Source organism: Psilocybe cubensis, chromosome 6 (assembly GCF_017499595.1).
Source record: "Psilocybe cubensis strain MGC-MH-2018 chromosome 6, whole genome shotgun sequence".
NCBI classification, from domain to species: Eukaryota; Fungi; Basidiomycota; class Agaricomycetes; order Agaricales; family Agrocybaceae; genus Psilocybe; species Psilocybe cubensis.
Window position 1 is genome coordinate 553289 of NC_063004.1, and position 17084 is coordinate 570372.

The following is a 17084-nucleotide window of genomic DNA, read 5'->3' on the forward strand; positions in this document are numbered from 1 at the left end:
CTGGGCGTTTTCTGTCGTTGCGAGATGTCCTTATGACCCAGTTTGACGCTGGGACGAATGGTGAACAACGGTGAAAGCTTGACGATAGGTGTTGGCGTCGGCCATTCGACGACAAAAAAATGGATGTCACGTGAGATATATTGCTCGTGTGAACCGCGACGGAGATTTCCGACGGCGTACACATTGGCTGCAAGTTGGCTTATTTCAAGGTCATTTTGACCTGTGGGTTCTACAGTTCAAATTCGAATTTTCTGAGACCGTCGTGATTTTAAAGGTTTACCGATTTTATTACCCAATTTGTTAAACAGATTGCGAGCTGCTGAATCTGATCGTGACGCATAGATTGGGACAAACACTATTCAACTGCAACTTGCGGTATTACTACGTGGATTGGACAGCTTTCGAAGAATAATCAACAGAAACCAACCAAAAATGAATTATATTATACAATATACGTTGACTTTGAGCTTAGTAGTACAGGGGCAGGCCGTCTCTCCAAGTTTCCTTCACCGTTAAAGTATGTTTCCGAATCCATCGTCGCAGGTGTTCCAGGTACCGGATGAGAAAACACCAATTCATTACCCGGCCCAGTGATCGTTCCAATTTGGCTTATAATTGTTGTAGGAAGGGCGGGGGCGGGAAGGGTAGAGATAGTAAATGATGGGTTGTCGAGCAGGTGAGATGACCGCCTGCGCTTGCGGGCTCGGTCAAAGAGGAGAGACTTGGGCTTAGAGCTCGTGATTCCGTCAGAATGCGATAGTTGCTCTCCTGCTTTCTTGAGGTTAAGAGTTATCCTCGACATCATTGCAACCTGGACGTTCGGGAAATCTCAATCGATGATTAGGGGCTAAGGGGATCTAGGCGGGCGTACCGTGATTCTGCAGATGACGGGCCGGATCAGTTACTAGATGAGAAAGGTCCACTTCATAAACCAGCAAGACACTTACAGTTGCTCCATTCTGCACCTGATTTTCAGCCTCGTTATTCAAAATAAAAATTTAGTTGAACTTACTGAGCCGCGATGTTCTTCGTACCAGGTGGTGCGGCGACGATCATAAATGTTAACACACAGGTGACGGTGAATATCACGCTACAATTAAACGTTCGATGTCGATGTCAACAGAAGCAAGAAAACTGTGCTGTAGCCGGACGATATCCCCCCGAAAGGGTGACAGCCCGTCAGCGGCGACTGACCTGTAATAGAGTAGGCCATCCTCGAGCAGTCGTTTGATAATGTAGCTTGCTTCTTCGCGGCGGATAGGAGGCACAGTGCGGTATAGAGTCAGTCCGAAAATAATCGTGTCGTAAAGGAGGGGGATCCATGCAGACGATGACGCGGCAGCGCTTCTGTAGTTTTGTGAGATCATAAAGGTTACTGCAGCTACAGGGGAACTTACATCGATGGATCTGTTGTAAGTATAATGCGCAGTGGTGGTAAAAGATGTAGATTCACGACGTAGCTACACGGTTGTACCTACAGTAACTACGGAACCTATAGTAGAATAATCTAGAAAAAATATGATAAGATAAACTACAAGAGGAAGATAACGACTTAGCGACCAAGTCGCTCGCCGACTATCATTCCAACACTCCCCCTTAGTCGGCCAAAACTCCCAACTGCAACGTGAAACCATCGTGTGCAACGCGAGGTAAAGCCTTTGTGAAAACGTCTGCCAAATTGTTTGAAGTGTTGATGTAAACCGTGTCGAGCGTCTTCTTCTCCACCAAGTCGCGTAGGAAATGAAATGCAATGTCAATGTGCTTCGTACGGGCATGGAATTCTGGATGATGCGCAATCGAAATGGCTGCCGTATTGTCGGTAAAGATGGTTGACGTTGATGGAATGTGGAAACCGAGCTCCGTGAAGAGTGAGCGGTGCCATAAGACTTGCTTCGCCGCATGCGTTGTGGAAACGTATTCGGCTTCAGCGGTTGAAAGTGCGACCGTATTCTGTTTCTTCGAGCTCCATGCCACAGCGCCGCCTGCTATCGTAACCACGTATCCGCTAGTTGATTTCCGATCGTAGTTTTCAGCCCAATCGGCGTCGCAATAAACATTGAGATTTACGTCCAAAACTTGCGAATCGCCGCCGTAAGTAAGTTTGTGATTGCGCGTGCCCTTCAGATAACGAAATATACGTTTGACAGCGGTCCAATGAGTCGATTTCGGCTTGCTGGTGAATTGCGCGAGTTTGTATACCGCAAACGCGATGTCTGGACGAGTTCCGAGTGCCAGATACATGAGCGAGCCGATGACCGTTGCATAACTGAATCCTAAACGCGAATTAACCTCCCCCTGACCGTCTCCATCCTCCCGAACACCTTCATCCTTATCCAATCGCACGTTCGGGTCCATAGGCGTCGAAACGGGGTTCGCGTCTTGTAAACCAAACTTCTCGAGGAGTTTGTCGATGTAGTGTGCTTGCGAGAGCGAAATGTAATGGTCCTTTTGCTCGAGCTTGAATCCTAGCATCATCGAGGGCTGACCCATCGATTTAACGTCGAATTTCGAGCCTAATTCTCGCTCCAGCTGGTCGTTGAGCGAGTCGTTTGTTGAGAAACTGATTATGTCGTCCACCCAGGTAACCAAAATCGTAAAATCGCCGTTTTCAGCTCGACGGATGTAGCAGCAGTAATCGCTCTTGAGTTTCGTAAAACCGAATGAAGTGAGAGCGTTATCGAGTTCATGGTTCCATACGTTTCCTGCCTGCTTGAGACCGTAAAGCGAACGAATGAGACGGCATGCCTGACCAGTGCCATCGTCATAACCGGGTGGTTGGACCATATATATCTCCTCCGAGATGTAACCATGCAAATATGCACCCTTTATATCGAATTGACGCATCTTGAGATTGTGTACGGCCGAATATGCGAGTAGCGAGCGTAGCGTGTCGAATCGCATGACTGGTGCGAATGTTCCGTCCTCGCTGTAGTCTGTACCAGGTCTCTGAGAGCATCCCTGAACGACTAGTCGGGCCTTGTACTTGATGACGTTCCCGTTTTCGTCCCGTTTCTTCGCGTAGACCCAACGGCATCCAACCAGTTTCCTTCCATCCGGAATCTTCATCATCTCCCAAGTACCCATCCGTAAAAGCGTCTCAATTTCTTCGTCCATAGCTGCCTTCCACGCAGCTGCCTCACAGCTTTCCAAAGCTTCTTCAAGTGTCCGAGGTACGTCCAATTCGCGCATGGCAAAGACACGTTCCGAATCGTCTAAAATCGCGCCCCACAGCTGTTCTTTGACAATGTTTGCTTGCTCCGTTGCTGTAGACTTTGCGCTCGAGGTCTCGGTCGATTTTGTAGCGATTTGTGGTGCGTTTAGAGTCGTTTGGGATCGTGTAGTCGGTAAACGAGCATTCGGGTTGTTTGCCTTCTTGTAATCAACAAAATTGTGTTCACGAGCTGATCGACGTATGCTGGGCTGTGGAATCGATGCTGTAGACGAAATAGGTTCGTTCTTGACGGTTTCTGGCTCGTTTTCGCTGGATTTAACGTCTGTCGATTCGTTACGCTCCCCCTCAGACGATAATCCAGGAATTTCGACGTTCTGCGGCGTTTCGTTTTCGTTAAACGATACGTTTCGCGATGACTTCACTGTGCGCGATTTGGGATCGTAATAACGCACAGACTTCGAGCCTTCGTTAAAACCAACGAATACCATCTTCTTCGACCGTGGCTTGAGCTTCGAAAGCCCCTTCGTCTCGTCTAACACCCATACATCGCATCCGAACTCCCGAAGGTGAGAAACATCCGGTTTCTTGTTGTGCCAGCCTTCATATGGTGTCTTGTCGTCGAGTGCTCGAGTAGGCGCGCGGTTGCGTAAATAATTCGCGTAATTGACCGCCTCGTCCCAGAGAAAGAGAGGTAAATTCTTCGCAATAATCATCGCACGTGCTAGCTCCAACAGCGTACGATTGTAGCGCTCTGCGACGCCGTTCTGAGATGGGGAATATGGCGCCGTCGTCTCGATTTCAATGCCTCTCTCCGCCGCCCACTTCTTAATCCGCTCGTTCACGAGTTCCTTGCCATTGTCCATGCGAATGTACCTCGGATACTGCCCAAACCTCCTCTTCACTCGCTCCCCATGATTCTCAATCGCCTTCGCCGCCTCCTTCTTGTCCTTCAAGAAAACCACGCCGTTGTATCGCTTCGCGTCGTCCATAAACGTAATGTAGTAATAAAATCCATTTACCGAGCGTGTTCCGATAGGACCCCATACGTCGCTCATGGTTCGCTCTCCAGGAACCGTGGATCGATTTTCTGCTTCTCCAGGGAAAGGTTTATGCGTCTGCTTCGCTTGGATGCACGCCTCGCACGATGGGGATGGAATAGACGTTTCGTCCACGGAAAGACCGACGACAAGATCGTTCCGGACGAGTTTCTGCAACGACGACACTGAGATATGGCCAAAACGACGATGCCATTGATCCCAGGTGAGTTTTGGCGAGACGTAGTTGACCTGTTCCCCTGAATTAAGCTGAGCGCGAGCGTGAAGAATATACATCTGACCGCGTTTCGACCCTTTTCCAATAACCTTATCCTTCGCATCCATCAAAAGAACCTTCCCATTCTTAAACGACGAGCTCCTCCCATCCCTCTCAAACCTTCCGAGCGACATCAAAGCATTTTCGGCTTCAGGGATGTGTAAAACGTCTTTCAAACGATGAGTAATCGTCTGCCCGTCGACATCGAAGTTGAGGATGACTGTTCCGCGGCCTGCAATGATAGCTGGACTCTTTCCGACACCACGAACGGAGGAATTAACGAGTGGCGTATACTCGATGAAGGCTTCACGGACGGGACAAACGTGACTGGTGGTTGCAGAATCGTAAAGCCAGTCGTAACGAGAGAAGTTTGACGTCGAGTACGTGTGGTACGCAACCTCATCGTTGAGCGTAGTGTTGACGTCCTCCCGAGCCTGATTCGTCCGCCCTCTATTCTTCGTCTTCCGCCCCCTCGGACCCTTTCCTTCACGACCTCCGCCCTTCGCCCAGCAATCCTTCGAAATGTGCCCCATCTTGTGGCAATTATAGCACTCCTTCCCGCCGCTGCCATCCCTCGAACCATTACCCTTTCCATCCGACGACCCTTGACCTCCACGAACTTGAAGCGTAGTCCCTCCGGCACCATCACCTCCACGCTCCTTCCGACGACGAGCTTCTTCAAGGAGAACACCAACGAGCTCTTGCGAAGTGAGCGTAGGACGATTCCCGCTCGAGCCCAAAAAGGATGACGCATAATTCTCCCAAGATTCCGGCAACGAGGTGAGCAAAATCATGACGAAATCTTCGTCCGATACAATGCTGCCCATGATGTGCAGCTCCTCCTGGAATTGACGTAGCTTTGCGATATGCTCTGCCATGTCGCATCCCTCCTCTGCGGTTGCCCGGAAAAGTGCTCGTCGTGTCGCCAAAACACCGAGTCGTCCCTTGGATTCCTTCACTGTGCACAACTGCGTCCACATCTCGCGCGCCGTGCGCGCTCCCAGGACGTGTACCATCTCCGCATCGCTTAACGCGAGTTCGATCCTGCATCGCGCTTTCGCATCTCCCTTATCCCACGCTGTCTGAGCTGCGATTTCTTCCGCCGTGGGTGCGTTCGGTTTCGCTGATCCTGGTCGAAGCGACGTGCCGTCCACGTATTTCTCCAGTCCGAGGTCCACCAGTACTGCTAGCATGCGCCGCTTCCACGGCATCCAATTGTGGGCCTTCAGTGTGTCGATGCGATATCCGCCGATGTTGACTTCCGCGGTTGTCGAGTCAGCCATTTGACGTCGAGTACAAGTTTAGATATAGATCGATAAGAATAGAACGAGTTTAGAACAAAGCGAGCTTTAGTTATGACCTCTCGGGGCCCATAACCTGTTGTAAGTATAATGCGCAGTGGTGGTAAAAGATGTAGATTCACGACGTAGCTACACGGTTGTACCTACAGTAACTACGGAACCTATAGTAGAATAATCTAGAAAAAATATGATAAGATAAACTACAAGAGGAAGATAACGACTTAGCGACCAAGTCGCTCGCCGACTATCATTCCAACAGGATCGAAAACCATACTACAAGCTATAAATCTATTATCATCCTCAGCTTCTTGGAGATAAGGAAAATTGGAGTACCATGTATCCCAGAGGCAGGGTTGTGCACCACGGCTATTATCAAATTTCTTTAAGCGCCCGTGCGATTTGGGCAGGTCATACAGAAAGGGACGCGTACGTTCAGCTCGGCTGATAAGCCAGACATTCATTGCTGTCTCTATCGCCAGTATCGTGGCGAGGCCGCGAGTTATCCATTTCTGGAGAGGATACAATGCGTGAATTCGTAGTAGCATCATCAGGCCAACGACTTCGACGGCAATTGCAACGGTGCAACCTTCGTATCGTACAAATCTTCCGCATCTGGAATATTAGAATACTGTAAGCATGATTAAGAAAGAACATGAGGCTGTATACCTACCTCTGGATTCAGTTGGGAATTGAAAGGAGCAAAATTCCGTCAACAATCTGGTTTGACGTTAGGATTACACTTGGCATACCTCTGGAGTCCACGTTGGAGATAAATAAGCTGATAAACAAATTTAAGGCTAACGCAATGCGGAACGTTAATGTTTCATACCAAATAAATTCAAGATGAATCCAAGAGGTGTGAAATAGCGATTCTAAGGAAGCGCAATTAGCAAAATGTAGAAACTTGAATTAATTCTGGTAACTGCATACGAAAAGGAATAGATAAACAACTGTAACAATTTGATCATAAATCAGCATTTAAAATAAATATCGAGAGAGACGACAAGTCTTACAAAACCCTTTCCGCTTCCCCTTCCAGATCAGTTCAACCTCATCAGCAAAAGTGTCAATGTGGTCCCAGACTAACACCACAAAGCTCGCAAAGCCGACATACTGTTATATTTTATCAGCAAAACTGTCATTACGTAGGTAGTGCGCTTACATTGGTCCGAACTCTGTGGGGATTGTGGGTTTGTGTGGAGCGTGAGTGTTATTTATAGATTCGGTAGAGAGTGTGGGGTAAATATGTGCGTACGTGTCGGATATGTCAGGAAGAGGGTCAGGGATATGCTGGGGCATGCTTAAAAGCTCGAAGCAACAGTCTCTGCCTATAACAAATACAAAATAATGAGTAACAACATTGTAACACGTAAAATCCAGAAAAAATCTGACAGTGAATGCAACGAATCCTCCAGGTTGGAGTCAACAAAGCGCAGGAGAAAAAATGGACAGGGAACGAAGTAGACCTACTTTCCACCATTTAGTTGACACCCTCTTATATATCCTCAGCAAGAGCACCAATCGTGACAGTTCCGACCCATGCACGGCGCAGAGCCCGACGGAGTACCAACCTATGCTTCTTGATATCATAGAACCCTGTCAAAGCTTACGGTGACGATCAGAAAAGGAATCATGCCATAACGGGACTGAGGTAGAAGTAATCTGCTGTAACCTTTGCCCGCGTCCTGATTGTGGCTGTGGCGGGGATTAAGAAATGAGCTTGAAATCGATTTTGACAGGTAGAGATTCGATGTATCCGTTTCTGGCTACACATCGGAGGGGAGATCAGATGATGAATTTGTTAATTTATATGGAAGCTTTTTCAGATCATGTTCCTCGATGAATTTAATTATCAGAGTTCCTAGATATGGAGGATTGCCTTGATTTGTTATTTTCAATTTGACTGGAGTTATGTGGGGCCTGTGGAGAACTCCAATTGATATGTGATGGACTATGATTTTTCAAGTACAATAATTTTGGAGTGCAACTGGGTCCTTGTGGGTATTCAATATTCAATATTCATCTCATCACCAAGAGTACGCGAACAGCTTCCTCGAATTTGTTGAAGTGCAAAATGGGCGCATAACTATAATAACGGTGTATTTTTGGCACCGGGTGTAGTTGTTTAGAGCTGTTTTTAGTATGTGCTTGGCACGATACTAGGTAGACGAAGTTTGAGGCTACATATCGAAGGAGGCTCGTTTACTAGTAGCTATACTAGACTGACTCGAAGAAGGTAAGCCTCGATAAATAATTACACCCAGAAATCAGGTCATGAACTTGAGCTTGCGCATCCCCAACGCAGTTCAAACTTCACAACCTTATTTTCCAAGTCATCTTTAATGTGAAGTATCACTAGCCAGATGAGCGAATATGCCTCGCTGTAGCGGTAATTAAAATAAAGGCATACATCGATATATTGCATCAGCTCACGATCTAAATTCTATCTCCAAGTAAACGTATAGTGCTCTAATAATATACACTGGGGTAGCATCAAGATGGTTCAGCCATACTCAGAGTTCAGTCCATCTGATGTGTCTTTCAGCCTCCCTGATCCGAGGTGAAGAAATTATTTTAGTATTCTTCTGATATTTATTAGACCTAGTCATCCTTGACGGACAAAAAATCCCCGTGATATTCAACCACTAAATATCATTCTACCAATCTCATCAAGCTCACATGCGGACGAAGGTCAACTCTATCTACCCGGTTTCGATACTCTTACCTGCCTTCTAATCCGCGGAGGGAAAATGATAACATGCACAATGAAAGCACCAGAGGGGCGTCTAAGTCACGGTGCTCCTCCGTGAAAGCGCATTTAAGCGCCCCGAACAATCCGGAAATGCATCCGCTATGGAATTCTCTTATCTGTTAATAATTAGTCTTAATCACCCACAAATTCTAAGCCATCTGATGATACCTGGAAATCTTCCGTTTAAGCTATGGTAGGCCGACGTACCATCATCAACTCACAAATTTTTGTATTCGAGGGGAGGGGGTAATCTTATGTCTGAAAGTTGGAATGCGATGGATAGGAGAGATTGGGCATGTCCCAGGCCATGCCAGGTTGTGACCTACAGACGCAGGATGGAGGCCAGCATGAAAAGTATATTGAACAACTTGTACCTCACACTCTGACCTCCTAATCATCAGATATTCTCAGACAGCTGGAATGGATTTGAATACACACAATTTCAAGCTTCAAAGCTGTCCTGGGACGTCGGGGATGCTCTCGAGTCTGTCTCCATGTCCCTTTGATCCGCGGTTATCCTAGAATGCCATTCTCATCACGGACTCTTCCTATTCATATCATCTGAAAGGCTGTCTTCCATTCCATGCAGGTACTTCAAAGAGAAGGGAGGTGAAATGGGATTTTTGGAATTAAATGTTGAGGCTTCTTTCGTTTTTGTTGAGGGGTCGAATTTCAGTAGCGAAGTTTCGTTTGAATTTTTGAGTTCAATTCCGACTCGAACGAGTTAGGTTGGGATGTACAGTGACTGATTTCATGTTATGATTATATTAAAACCCTTTAAGTCGCGCAGGAGATATTAAATAGTCTAACTTAGGCCCCGAATTCGCGGGACTCGATCAAGGTACGGGTATCATAGTCAACAGTTACTCCTACATCGAACAGGTATGTCAGCTATCCAACAAAAGAGGCATGAATTCAGAAAACAATACTTCTGTGGTATCACCCACAACCGCGCCCCCATCCGACTCATTTCCCATGTACCGTGCCCGAATTGCCAGGAATTCATCCACCCGCATCTTACACTCCTCATACAACTCACCGCTCACACACGCATCACCACCTTCGTGACCAGCAACAACCTCCCTCAGCATCGCAACAGCCTCGTCCAAATCCCGCACCCTCTCTGTTCTCTGGCTCTGTCCCTCTGTTTCCCCCTCCCCCTCCCCCTCCCCTTCTCCTTCCCCTTCCCCCATGCCAAACACGGAAATCTGCGCCCGGAGCGCAGCACAATAGTCACACAGATACTCGAGATACTCGTCCCCCGCCCGCCCAGACTCGGTGTCCTCCACGCACTCAATAGCGGCTTTGCATGCGAGGATGCAGGTGTTTATGTCGGATCTTGCGTGTGTTTGGAGGAAGAGGGTGTAGAATTTGTGCGCGAATAGGGACGCGAGTTTGGAGCCTGTGAGCTCGGATCCGTCGGCTTCGATGATGATGCCGGTGTCGTGTTCGTTTGTGTTTTCGGATTGGGTCTGGGCTTCGGGATGGGCGTGTTGGGATTGATCTTGGCCTTGGAGGCGAGTTGAGTCTGTAGGGATTCGTTTGTGGGGTAAGTGTTGTGAGTTGGTGACAAAAAGTTATTTTGTAGTGTACCGTTCTCATCTGGCGCTTCCGCACTTCGATGGGAGTCTGTATAGCGGCTATGAATAGGGTTAAAGGGTTTTTCTGTTTTATGAATAAGTGTCCTACGTTTGCGACTCCATGTTTAAATTAACAAGTCAAGAAAAGAAAAGACAGGGGTACACGTTAGTGGGGGTTCTATACTTTGCTTTCGAAAAGCGACTGATATATATAGTTGGATGATTTGTGCTACCTGCGATGTCACCTCTATATATATCATACAGCGCTGTACGTAGAGCGGTGTCACTCTCATCTTCTGGCACTGTCTATTCTATTCTTAAGCAATTCAAATAGCAGTGCGATGCTCTGACATACTATATTATTGATGTTGCTATTATTACTATGAGTCGATTGTGACGGGGACTTCAAACGGTGCCCCTTGAGATGGCTGTTTCAATATATATACAGCCTATACAACCATCACTTTTATCCTCGAGCGCTGAGAATAATTTAGGCGCCGGCTCCGTCTGCAAGTGCGTGTGGGCACAGCCACGGATGGTCAACCTTGGTTTCGAGGTTGAGGTTGAGCTAATGGGCATCTAGAATTCATCGAGTACGTGAGCAGAGGCGATGCTCGGACAGAGATCATATTATCATATTTAGCTGTGTGGCAAAGTTTGTTCAAGACTCGAGCTTGAGCTTGAGATGAGACTCGGCGATAACGAATTGGCGATTAAATCAGGTTGCTTGGAGCACCTTGAGTCGCATGTCTTTGGGTGCACTCTGCACTGTGACCGACGGGAACGAACGGGGATTGTGGGCAGTATATTTATAGATAGATAGGATAGGTAAGACGGACGGTCTGATACGGACATAATTAAGTACGTACAAGTCAGGCAACGCTTCGCTTTTGCCCGCCATTTTCATCTTCCAGACCGTATGCTAAGTGTTTATATGCTCCTTGTTATACAATGTGCTCTTTGTCGATTACCTTCCATGTGCTGGCATTGATTTGCATGCGCAACTGGGATAGAGCAATGGACGAGGAAGGAATCATGTTCGACGCTCAAACCATATTGTGAACTCACGCTGGGGAATTTTGTGAGTGTTTTTTGAACTCATATGTGACGACTTTACCGATTCGAACGACTTGCACAGTGAAGATAATTGTGCGATTTTCACCATCTCTGATAGCCCAGCATCTACCCCGCCAATTCCGGGTTGTTGTCTCATGTCTATATCACGCGTGTACTGACGACGAACAAACAACTACTTTTAGAAACTCAATTTCTCTTTTGGTCGAGCGGCTGACGACGTTTCAGAGATCGAGGGAAGCTGGAAGCAAACAAGAACATACCCTGGGAGGGTATAATAATCGGACGGTTGTGTATAGAGACCCACATCGTCTCTTGACTCTCTTCCACTATCATCTCATCGTATTTTGGAAGAGTTCTCTCTTAGACCTTCGACGATAATGTCGTCTCTTATCCTTGTGATAGCTCTCAATCAACCAAGGTAAGGTCAAAGTCAACCCGCCTTTATCAAACTGTCTACTAACATGATTGGGTAGTACTTTCATCACCCCGCCTTGAGCTATCATCACCGCACTTGGTCTGGCAACTCCTCATATGCGTAAGTCCATCTCGCCTAGGTTAGAACATTGCTCACAACGCCTCATAGTAATTCCATCAACCCGCCTTGGACCAAACAACGTCAGTTCCATCGCCCTAAAAGCCACTAACCAACCCCACACAATGTAGGCCCACTCGCACACAACGGTCAAGAAGCCCAGCACAGAAGTATACCACTCCATTCAGGTCGCGTATCTTCAGTCTGCTGGTGTCAGGCTGGAGTGCGCGATTGTCTTAGGACATGCGGGGCAGTTGACATTTGACCCTACCCGCTCGATGTGTGGCACCCCCCCGCCGCCACCCCTGTAAATCGGGGGTCGTGGAAACCAGGGGGTGAGGTACGGAGTGCTGGTTGGTTCGCCCACCCCCCCCAAGCAGTAGCGGTAGACTTGCAGGACATCGTCGCTTCTACCGTGAATCGCAGGGGTGGAGATTGATAAAAGCTTGCTTTGGACCCTGTGTGTTGGGCGGGCTTAGGCGAGTGGTGGTTGGTGTGGGGTAAGTTTTTTTTTTTTTTGATGTTTTTGATAACGTTGACTTATTTCTTTTGTAGCCTCAGACGACGACCGACACGATGCCGCAAACCCTTTGATTGCGATTCTTTGACACGTTTCGTTCCTCGAATTGGATACATTGCTCTTGCTCATTAGTTATATGATAGCATCGAAGTCTGGTTGGGATATAGATGAGCACCCCTCCGGAAAGGGCACATTCAGTGAGTCTCGTACATTCCTTGATGTTCCAACTTTTGATATATGCAATATCTCTAGCAGTCTTCGAGATACTTGAGATTATCTTTGCCCTGTCATGTATTGGAAAGATCATGACTAGTAAGTTATCTTGCCCTTTATTATGTCCGTCTAATTTTTTTCTCGCAAGGCTCGCAGTTTAACTTTACCTAGGCCCTCCGCAATACATGCACAATGGCAGCACATCAATGCCAGTTATTCAGTCATAGCCAAACGATGGAGCCGTCTGGAGTGAAGTCGGATCTTGGGGCACATGTATTCCTTTCAGCTGTGAGTCCCTTCGTTGATTGTCATCACTGAACCTTATCGCTTAATTACTGTTCCCCAAGTTTTTTTCTCCTTTTTTGTTTTCGTTTTCGCGTTTAGCTTCATTTTTTTCTTTTAGTTTTGGTCTCAAAGTAGTTACTAGGTTATGTGTCAGGGTCTTTGCGTTGAAAGATCTCTTCTCTGGTGAGTGAGACCTTGTCCCTGCCTTAATGAATCGTCTGACTATCTTATTCCAGGTGTTCAGGACTTGTACCCTCATAAAACATCACTAAATCCTTGCTCTCGTCATCACAAGAACACTCAAGGCTTGGGGGTCATTATATCTGCCACAAAAGTCTCCGGATGCATACAAGCAGCCATCATCAAGTACTTTTAAACAGAAATATCATAGCACACCCACCACCTCCGACGCCGCACTAATAGAGCTTTGTCTAACACCCGAGTCTAAAGAGATCTGATGCGTTGGACCTCATTATTCTATGTAAGTCGTCCCTCTAGTTTTGTTACAATGTGAATGCTAACTTTGTTAGATTCTATGTTTTCTCTTTTTTTTTATAGATAGATGTACACGCTTTTACGGCGACCGGTCGTAGACCCAGTGAAATTCGTCACTCACCACGCTCGATATATTAACAACGCTTTGTTTGCATTGCTACATCATTTTGATTTTCTGTTCTGTCTTATAAGGGGCATTTTGTTCATTCTTTTCAAAGACATTTCATGCCTCGTAGGTTAGATTGCGGTACTGTAACGTCCAATAGGGCAAGTTTTGGGCTGTTAATGCCATGATTACTTGATTCGGATTCGGGAAAACCAACGCAATGTACTCAAATGGTCAAAGATACCCGACTACGCTAACAAGGATTCGACTCTGGAGTTGCAACGCATGAACGTTGAAACTTGCAACCCAACCTAGGGTCAGACGGCTCGGAGCTGACAAAAACGCTACATAGACCACGACTTGGAGCACAATCAATAACACTGCTTGATGTTGATATGGGTGGTATGGTGTTGGGTTTGACGACACCCCTGGTGAACGCTTTAAAGTGACTTTGTGAAGAGGAGAGTCAGATACCAGTGCCGTGCCAGTGCCCGTGCCAGTGATAATCCCAACAGATGGACGGAGGGTACCGGGTACAACTAATGCTGACGTTAACGCTAACGCTGACCAGCCTCCAACCTGCGGGTAGGAGAAAGGAGAAAGGAGAAAGGAGAAAGGAGAAAGGAGAAAGGAGAAAGGAGAAAGGAGAAAACACGATGGCTCACGATGGAGGTGGAGGTGGCTAATTCGCGGTTAGCGCTAGCGATAGCGCTGGGGATTATGCCATGTCCGGGATGGGGGATGGTGTGGTGAGGAATGTTGTGTTATCATATCAACGTCAATGCTGGCTGAGCAGTGGGTTGTAGCAGTGTGTGTATGTTGTGTGTATGTCTGTCCCGCGGGGACTTGAAAACGATGAAAGGAGGAGATAAAGACAAGTGGTAGATAGTGATGACGCCCGAAAGAGTATCCCCAGAAAACATGTCTGTCAAATCCAATCAAGGGTTGAGTACGCTGAGTACGCTGAGCACGTTGAGGTTGAGCAAGCCAGAACAGAACAGAACAGAACAGAACAGAACAGACTCAACGAACAAAACAAAACTCATCCCAATCACAAAACCCCTATCCCATCCTCCCATCCTCCCATCATTCTCACCCTCCTGCCCACCCGTCACATCCACAGTGACACTCCGTCACAAACCCGTAACGTCACCCTTGTCACCCGTCACAACACCGCCGCGCCAGCCAGCACCATCAACAGCAAACCAACGACGATAGCACCGTCCGGCTCCTCCGCACAGCAAGGTGAGTTTTTTTTTTTTTTTTGCTTAGGTTGGGATTTGGAGGGTGGAGGGTGGGTGTGAGGGGATTGGGAGGGGTTAAGAGGGAGGTGGGTGGAGAGGGAGGGTGGATTGGGAGGTGGGGGGGTGGATGACGTTGGGTGGAGGTTGGTTGGGTTGGTTGGGTGAGATGGGTGAGATGGGTGAGATGGGTTGGGTGGGATGGTTTGGGGCTGCTATGAGGTTTGGGACGTTTGGGATGTCTGCAAGTGCGATTCGGTACGATACGATAGGACACGATACGCCTCGATTCGACTCGAGTTAGACTTGGACTGGAACGTTTACCCTGCCTTGCGGATCCGACTTACGGATTCGACTTGCTATTCGACTCTCCATTTTCGACTCTCCGTTTCGGATGCGGTTTCTGGATTCAGGTTGGAACTATGGTTGGAATTCGAGTTGGGATTGAAGTTTCTGAATTTCTGGATTTTTGCTCTTTGGATTTCTGAATCTTTGCACCGGGCTCAATCAAATTTCGCTGGACGAATCGCTGACTACTTTTGTTTTGTGTGTGTTAGACATCAGCAATGGCCACCACGAAGACTACCAAGGGCAAGGCCGTCGCCAAGAGTGCGTTTTCCCTCCCTTCTCCCTCCCTTCTCCTTCCCCTCCCCCAACCCTCCCTCCCTTCCCCCAACCCAACCGAAACCTAACTCCTCGTTTTCAGAGACCCCCGCGAAGGAGCAAAAAGCCAAAACCGCCAAAAAAGCCGCGCTCCAAGGCGCCCATGCGCACTCTGCGAGGAAAACGCGCTTCTCGGTGTCCTTCCACCGCCCGAAGACGCTTAAACTTGCGCGTGAGCCCAGGTACCCGCGCAAGTCTGTGCCGCATGCGCCGAGGATGGATCAGTTTAGGACTATCGTCTCGTGCGTTTCCTCTTTCTTTGTTGTCTGGTTGATGTGTTTGATTGTGATTTTTATGCGGGGACAGACCTTTGAACACGGAGTCTGCGATGAAGAAGATTGAGGAGCATAATACTCTTGTGTTCATTGTGGATATCAAGGCGAACAAGCGCCAGATTAAAGATGCGGTCAAGAAGCTGTATGATGTCCAGGCTTTGAAGATCAACACTCTCATCCGGTGAGGCTCACTTTACTTTTGAGCATTGGTTTTGGGTAGATGCTGATGTGCCTTTTTTTTGTGTGTGATAGACCTGATGGAAAGAAGAAGGCGTATGTCCGTCTGACACCTGATCATGATGCTCTGGATGTTGCCAACAAGGTGCGTTGTGTTCTTTTTGTTGTGTCTACTTTTACTGATTTGGTGCTCTGTTTTTTTGTACCGTGTGTAGATTGGCTTCATTTAAAGTAGATGGCGTACTTTTGTGTTTTTTACCTACCTCTCCTTTCTTTTTTGCGATTTTGATGATATGCGCTCTTTGCGTTGATATGCGTATGCATTGCTTATGCTACTGCGTTGTGCGTTGTGCGTGTGTGTATAGTCGACTGTGCGGGTCGTTGAGCTGCTTTGAGGAAATGACAACGACTGCAAATTTGAAATTTTTTGAAATTGTGTATTTGGGAAATTGGTATATTGGGAAATTGGGGTTCTTGGGTCTAGACGTGCGGACGTCCGGAGTCAAGCTGTGTGCATGTGCATGTGCATATATAGATGTGCGATGTGCGATGTACATGTGTCGCACGACGCTTTTGAAATTGTTATTTAGAGTACAAAGAGGTCTAATTTTGGGATGTGGATAGACGGCAAGGCGGAAAGGCAGGAAGTATGGGAGGCGGGAAGGGAGGTATGGCAAGGCAAGGTACGGCAGGCGGTGGGTGTGTGGGTGGGGAAGGCAGGCGGGGAGGTATGGGAGGCGGGAACGGAAATAGGGAAAGGGAAAGGGAAAGGGAAAGGGAAAGGGAAAATAGCGCAGATTGATGGATGGATGGATGGGTGGGTGGATGGCGGATGTGGGTTGATGGGTTTGATGGACGGGGTGGTGGATGGGGGTGGTGGAGATGCGGTGTGCGAGAGGTGACTGGATGGATATGTATATACTTGGGATCTGGGATTTGGGATTTGTTCCGCTGCTTACACTGCTTATACTTGGCTATGATGTGATTAAGAGATGGACGATGGTTGTGCCGTGTAGGTTACTTGATTGTTTGTTGGGTGTTGGCTGTGGTAGGCAGTGGGCACCCGAGTTTTGTGATGGTGGTGGATGTGTATGAGGATAGACGAGGATGCTGTTGGTGTACTGGTTATGCTATGCTATAATACTTGCGATGGATGGATATAATCTACGGGTTATGTGTGCTGTGCAAGTGGAGTAAAATAGTTGTGCTAGTGTGCTTGTTTTAATTAACTTGTCGGAGATTTCGGGGAAATCGGAGTTGATATTCTGGGAAGGGAATGGGAAGGGAAAGGTAAATCTGGATTATCAGTTCGAGTGAGTAGAAATTAGATGAATCAGGGATATCAGGAAATCAGGCAGTCAGGGTGATCAGGTTAAGGCGGGCT

The 17084-nt window shown here is 47.5% G+C and overlaps 1 protein-coding gene across 1 annotated transcript; it reads right to left on the bottom strand.

Moving 5' to 3' along the window:
• Window positions 1-9423: 9423 nt before the first annotated feature.
• On the bottom strand, window positions 9424-10422 carry JR316_0006722 (uncharacterized protein; the record flags this gene model as incomplete). Its single annotated transcript, XM_047892468.1, has 3 exons — window positions 9424-10064; window positions 10130-10221; window positions 10301-10422. Coding segments are annotated over 3 exons (855 nt in total), but the record flags the coding sequence as incomplete, so codon positions are not given.
• Window positions 10423-17084: the final 6662 nt, after the last annotated feature.